The sequence below is a fragment of the Bombina bombina genome, chromosome 7, assembly GCF_027579735.1.
Source record: "Bombina bombina isolate aBomBom1 chromosome 7, aBomBom1.pri, whole genome shotgun sequence".
NCBI lineage: Eukaryota > Metazoa > Chordata > Amphibia > Anura > Bombinatoridae > Bombina > Bombina bombina.
Window position 1 is genome coordinate 203,962,143 of NC_069505.1, and position 7,505 is coordinate 203,969,647.

General features: G+C 35.7%; 1 protein-coding gene across 2 annotated transcripts in view; it reads right to left on the reverse strand.

Annotated features, from left to right (window-relative positions):
- LTO1 (LTO1 maturation factor of ABCE1) overlaps positions 1 to 3,427 on the reverse strand; it is a 54,903-nt gene extending 51,476 nt beyond the window's left edge. For both annotated transcript variants that reach the window (XM_053720566.1, XM_053720567.1), the window contains exons 1-2: positions 3,356 to 3,427; positions 1,507 to 1,612 (exon numbers count right to left, since the gene is read on the reverse strand). In XM_053720566.1, coding sequence (XP_053576541.1) covers positions 1,507 to 1,612; positions 3,356 to 3,405 — 156 coding nt within the window. In that variant the 5' untranslated portion in view covers positions 3,406 to 3,427. The remainder of the gene's footprint in view (positions 1 to 1,506; positions 1,613 to 3,355) is intronic.
- Positions 3,428 to 7,505: the final 4,078 nt, after the last annotated feature.

Below are 7,505 nucleotides of genomic sequence, written 5' to 3' on the forward strand. Positions count from 1 at the left end.
GTTTGGTTCATAACCTGTTAACTTAAATAAAGTGTTAAAAAAAAAAAAAAGCCAGGATCTAAAGACAAATCCTGCATTTCCTACCTCATGAGGTTAGCACTTGAGAATATGTAAGTCTAGATCTTTTTAACTTATTGAAGTGATTGCAAACTAATTCAAATTGAAGTCATATGTACAAGATTGACTTTAATACAATAATTGTTCTATTGACTTCTCACAAATGATCAAAAATTTGCAGGCAAGGAGAGAAATTACTCAAAATCCTGTTTTTGGCATTACATTGTAATGTAGGTCTCTCTCCTTAAAGGGACAGTAAACTTAAAAAATAATGTTCTATTTATGTAACATTATCTTAGTGACAGATTTAAAAATCAAAAGATTTGAGAGATTTTAGCTCTCAAAAGGTGCACTTACATCTGGTCTCCTCTCCAGGTTCTTCTGATCAGGTCTTCTTCAAAAGCGGTTCGCTGGCTCACTGTCTAATCACAGCGCGCCTGATCGTGCTATTGAACTAAATGTAGCTCGCTCCCGCTCTAGTCTGGTAGCAAGCTACATTTAGTTCAATAGCACGATCAGACGCACTGTGATTAGACAGTGAGCCCGCGAACCGCTTTTGAAGAAGACCTAATCAGAAGAGCCTGGAGAGAAGGACCAGGCAAGTGCAACTTTGAGAGCTAAAATTTCTCAAATCTTTAGATTTTTAAAGCGGTTGCTAAGATAATGTTACATAATTCTGCACTATATGCAGAATTATATAACACTATTTTTTAGTTTACTGTCCCTTTAAAGTGAATGTAAAGTCAGCATGGTCTCTAAAGTTCACATTAACTTTAAAGTTAAAATAACAGCACTTTAATTCATAATTTTTTTTTAAAGATTGTAATTACCGAGTATTTTAATTTAATATCCTCGCATTCGTAATTATAATCGTCCGCCCGGCATTTTTCATCATTGATTGACAGGGTAGGCTCGATCATCAGAACCAATAAATGTATTTACCACGGGGGGACCAAATCCCTTTTGCTGTCGTCACGCGTCTGTACTGCGCTTGCGTTAGACAGTTCTGACAACGATATCTGAAGCTCATGCACATTTCGTGCATGCGCAATTACAGTTATCGGACTGTGTGAGGTGTTTAGCATCGCTTGGAGCGCGCATTGCCACTACGTAAACAGCGGGTGGGACTGCTGTATACGTAGGATTGAATAAGACAAGGAAGTTGCGGGTGGGAGGAGCTGGTAATTATAAGAGACTAAATTTCATATTATAATATAAAATTTATTATACATTTTATTAAAAAATGAAAGTGGCGGTTTAATTGATATAGTAATAAGCTATTGAATGATACATTCATATCCTAAAAAATTGACATTCACTTTAACAAAACCCTGCATTTGTAAATTAACAGCAATCAAGCTAAGTTTACTTTCTAAAATTATTTGAGGGACCTCGCAGTACTGACAAGGCTTCAAGAGAGAACTTTAGATAATCAGCTCAAAGCCTTACCTCAGACCCTACTCTTGATCCATAGATAGTCCCATATTGCTTGCCCTCTGACTCCCCAACATGATTTCCTTCAGCAAAGCCATCCAAATATCCCTCTCCACGGAATCTGTAAGAAAGCAACTTTCTTAGTTAAACATCTTCACATATAAAAAGGTGGAAACCTAAACATACTAAGAGCTGGACATATCTATTATCCTATGTGGAGAATGAAACATATGCAATAATGTTGAACGGTAAAAAAAGGCATTAAACACTTTCAGATTGTAATATAAAATGTTTGATTATGTGTAATAAAATGCTATATACTTTTATTATTTATTCTGCCCCTTTTCTTGGAATTTAACTTTGAAAATTGCAGGCTATTCAATTAAAACCTATGTTTCCCTTATTTAAAGGGACAGTTAAGTCAAAATTAAACTTTTATGATTCAGATAGGGCATGCAATTTTAATCATCTTTGCAATTTTCTTTTATCATCAACGTTGCTTTGCTCTCTTGGTATTCTTTGTTGAAATCTAAACCTAGGAAGCTCATATGCTAATTTCTAAGCCCTTGAAGGCCGCCCCTTATCGGAATGCATTTGACAGTTTTTCACAACTAGAGGGCGTTAGTTAACATGTGTCATATAGATAACATTGTGCTCATGCCCGTGGAGTTACCCTAAATCAGCACTGATTGGCTAAAATGTAAGTCTGTCAACAGAACTAAAATAAGGGGGCAGTCTGCAGAGGCTTAGATACAAGATAATCACAGAGGTAAAAAGTGTGTTAATATAACAGTGTTGGTTATGCAAAACTGGGGAATGGGTAATAAAGAGATGATCTATCTTTTTAAACAATAGCAATTCTGGAGTAGACTATTCCTTTAATATCTTCTGCTAAGGACAATTATGGACAGACAGGCTGTGTATACAACAACTATATGTTTAATATAGCACTGTTAAAATTATTTTATACCATGTTAGATACTTACATTGCATTGTTTCTACACCTTATCGGTCCCTAATTGTCTTGTTTCACTCCCACAGAAAAAAAATTGAATACATTTTAAAACAGTATCATTTACCTAGTTATATGCTCAAGAACAAATATATTACTACAGAAAAGAGACAACTGCAGAACAATGAAAACAGTGTGTTGATATTCTATTTTCCATATTTTAATGGGGTCCAATTATCCATTTTACTAGTTGAAATGTATAAGTGTTTACAAATTGCTTTTATTTTTATTGTCATTTGAAATTGTTGTTTTTGCCTATTGAAGTTGCTACCTATACTGAAAATTTGAATACTATACTCTATAAAAAAAACTATGTAAACCAGAGGCAGCAGCTGTAATCACCTTCCTAGGGGTGGAAAAGATGGGAACTAAAATGTTCATTTTCAACTGTGCTCTCTAGATATTGGCTTTTGTGTATATAAAGAGAGATGATGATGCTTTAATTTATAGTGATGCAGAGGTAAGATAAGGGTGTCTGCACTTTCTGCAAGATCAGCCCATTTGAATGACTCTGGTTTCAGTGGGTAAAACAGTTATATATAACACAAAAATAAAATTAAAGGAGCAATTTCCCATAATTAAATTAATGTTCTACAGCTGGCATAAGTCAGTGGAAACATTTTAGGAAACACGAGGAAGAGAAATCATTTGGAATTGTTACGTCATGACCATGTAATGAGTAAATTATAGTTTTATTCTTTATACAATATATGCAATTGAGAAAAAAAAAGTACTTAATATAGTAGAGAAGGGACTTGTGCAGTAGCAATTACATAAAATAACGAGAGAGAAAACAACAGCAGCCAGGCATAAAGGACGGGCTACGCTTATATGAGGCTATAGACAGCGCACCTCTCCTCACACATTACAATTCCCTCAAACAGATCCTCCGCAGACGCCATGACTCGAGCTCAGAGAAACCCCGGAAGCTAATAAGTGGTCAACAAGGCAAACAGCAGCGTTACTATTAGGATGACGTCACACTACTTCCGGTTGGCTGCGGGTTGGGTGTACCAATATGGCGGTGCGTGTCTCTCCTATATTATGTGGATATTTAAATTAATTACAACTTTGAGTTGAGGTAGTTTTAAGTGTTTTACTGTGTATAGCAGGACAATACATATGCAAGGCTCAGGCTGTTGGGGGAAAATAATGCTACATTACATTTACATGGTACTCTAGTATTTTTATTTGAAAATATCAAAACAAAAATTTTTAAAGAAAAAAAAGAAGCCGCCTACCATCATCTTCTGTCATCTTGTTGTTCTTAAAGGGATGTTAAACAGTAAATACATGGTAACATAAATATCTATTTAAAGCAAAGATTGGACTTAGAATAGTAAGTAGTTATATTTTCTTTTCTTGTTTAAATATTGAAGCTATAAAGGCAAAGGTTTAGATTCTATGAAATACTTTAGTTTCTATAAAGTAATGGGGGATGTCATGTGTCAACTAGTTTTCCATTTATCATTTTCTGCTAATGAGAACAATTGGTACTCTTTAATACTTTTTATTTGAAAATATCAAAACAAACATTATTTAAAGTGAATGTAAATTTTGATGCTAAAGTGTCCGGTTTTTAAAAATTCGATTAAAAACTGGGGTTTTAATTCATCAAAATTTACATTTCACTCATGTTGTGAAAAAAAACTTACCTTTTAAACTTGACAGCCACTTTAGCTTCCTCCGCCCATCGCAAAGCCTCTTCCTGGGTCTAAAATGAGGAATCTGGCTTCTTCCAATCACTGCGTTGAATCAGACACTGATTCCCCGGGGGGGGGGGTTGGAGGATGACCGATCAATCATTTCTGACATCAGAAATGGCTTGCGACGACTGGGGGAAGCTGGAGCTGCTGTCAAGTTTAAAAGGTATTTTTTCACAGCACGAATGAAATGTAAATTTTGATGAATTAAAGTGCCCCTGTTTTTAATCTAATTTTGAAAAAGCATCAAAATTTACATTCACTTTAAAGAGAAAAAAATGACCTGGTTTAAAGTTGTTTTTTTTTTTTTTTTTTTTTTTAAATAGGTTTTTATTGAAGTCATAAACAAATATAACAGTAATGAAACGTCCAACAATGGTAGCAAAGGAGAATAGTACAGAACTAATACCATGATCTTGCCAGGTAAACAACACAAGTTATGCCAACATTGTATACATTCAAAGATTTAAAGAGTAGTACTCCATGGTGAATGGTAAAAGAATGGAGAAGTGATAGCTGGTTAGTGTTATGAAGGAGCATGGAGGTTTACTAGGCAGTAAATCTAAATCTAAATAGAAGGGGCATATAAATCCCGTTTATTAAAGGTATTAGTAAAGAGTTTGGACCATCTAGATTGAGACCTCATTTTTTTTTTTTTTTTTATATGATATGTAGACTAGAAGTGACCCCACCTTGTGATAAATAAATACACCGTAAAATATTAATTAAGAAAATATAAAAGCAAGGAAGGGTTGGTTTTATGGGGGAAAGGGAGGGGGAAGATAAAGTATATTCTCCACATTATCATGAAAAGCATTTATAGCATTATATAAACTAGTAAAAGAAGGATAAACATGGAATGGCTTATGTTTGGCCACTTATGGACCAAATTAGCGGGGAGGGGGATAAGGGGACGCAGCGGGCAGGAGCCGCTCAAAGTGGAGTGGGGAGGGGAATGGGGGGAGCGGAGCCAAAGAGGACAGGAGAGCAGGTATGAAAAGACTTATTAGATGGATATGAGGGTGGGCTTCACAGGGGGGACCCGTTATTCACATGACTACTGGGATGGGCATGGCTTCATCAGAGCAAAGAAATTATCTAAATATAGTGTTATGCTTATATAATGAGAAAGTAATGATAAATGCGTAGAATATGCGACCAAGGTAAAACCAGAGCTCAACTGTGGGAAGTAAGGGGCCTTGCCAGTTACTCTGTATCGAATTATGGAAATAATTTGGCTCACCAGATGGGGGCTTTGTATAAACTTAAGCTCATAGCAATATATGTGTTAGGGTATTGAATCAGCTACCTCCTGTGAAGGATTAAAGTGGTCTCACCTTAATGAAAGAAAAATAAAGCACATAATGTAAATACGTTAACGAGAGATACAGAGAATACATATTATAACCATTAGCAATCGTATCAGTGCAGCGGAGCCCTTGTCACAGTACATATATATAGCAGAAGCTAGAGATTATAGATAAATAGCGTGATCTGCATACCTGCCTGAATGTCCGATAACACAAATATTAATACCAGAGGAACTGTATTAGCTATGTTTCTGCACACACGCTGTATCTATGTATTAATATTCTGATATAGAGCTCGACGCTACATTTCAGCTGTATTTATATATTAGAGTGCACCATACTGGATTTGTCACACAGTACATACTGCCCCTTCAAACTAAAGGCCCTAAATTGTATATGTTACAGTGCACAAGTCGTATCTGTGTACTAGAGGGCTTTCTATTCAGCTTGTTGCTGAACTCACTTTGTACCCATGAACTAAAGGGATTACGCTACTTTTATTGCTATATATAAACTGCACCTATATGTTAGATACCAGTATGCAGGCAAGGGTGCATTTCATAATAGAATGATATAATGGTTTGCATCTGTATTGCAACTAGAAACAAACAGCATACTTAGGTATGTCATAAAAGCTGATAGCTATACAGAGATAAACTCAGAAAGAGGGAGATGCACATATTAGTAGTGAGATGAGTGAAATCGACGTTCTGTGAACTGAAGGCCCTTTTCTATACCTTAGCAAAGAAATCTGATATGTATTAATCAACCTGTTTATAATCTAGTTGATATATCAGGTACATGGTTATATAGGGTTAGATATATGTAGAGTTATATAGACTCTAGCTCTGAGCCAACATGCACCTAGGTTACTGCTACCTCAGTAAAATGTTAATGAGATTGGCCAGAACTAGAAATTATGCTAGGTAGTCATTATTTAATAGTATGAAACATAGCAGCCAAATACTGCCTAGTAGCATAACAAGAATTTAACAGAATTAGGCTCAGATGAAATACTAAGCTGATACATAGCTAGGGTAAGTTATAAGAGTCCCAAAACCTCCTAAAGCAGCTGTGCTACAGCGTACACTTCTTACAACTATGGACTGGGCCATGAGAACTGCACTACAATACCTAGACTATAAAATAAGCCCACACCAGATTTAGTATTAATATAAACAATAACATGCAAACCATAATCTTAAGAACAGAAAGGAGAAATCACCCAATACCAAACCACCCACGACATTGTATAGCTAGTAAAAATAGTAGAGCATTTACAGAGTATTAGACACATGCTATCTTAATATGCTCTGTACAAGTGACCCTTAAACATATTCATTTAGATACTTAAAGCCAATAGTAATGATTATGTTATGAAACTAAAATGTTTACCTTATATATTAACAATAAGAATAGGCTGACTATTATATAAGCTACATAGTGATAGGGTGCTGGTGGCGAATTATATATAGGGAGGGACATTTATTATAAAAAGCTACCCATTACTTCTAAACATAAAGTGGAGGTTTGGGGGAGAAGCAGAGAGATATATAGGGTTATTGTGAGAGTGTCCCTCACTGCATATAAAAGGGGGACAGGGAGTATAGATAAGATGCAGAAAGAATTATTAGGAAGGCCCTGTAGTTATTTAAGTTGAGGGGAGCTCAGCTAAATGTTCATGGCGTGGTTACCACCTCAGGGGATAGAGCATACTAAGGGTGAGAGACAGTCTTGGAAACACATCATAAGGGTATAACATCTATGCCTTATGAGCCAAATAAGAAGATAATATACATGGCAGGATAAGTAACAGTTAAATTAGTAATAAAGGTAAAGACCATGTTCAACATATGTAACCTATAAAACTATGAAGCCTAACAGTGCTAAAGTAATGTTATGTTTCCAAAGGTTTAGCCAATGCCTAAACGTCTCTGCACTTGCTGGGCTCTCATTACGGGTGACCTGCTGATAAAGAGAGCTCTGAAA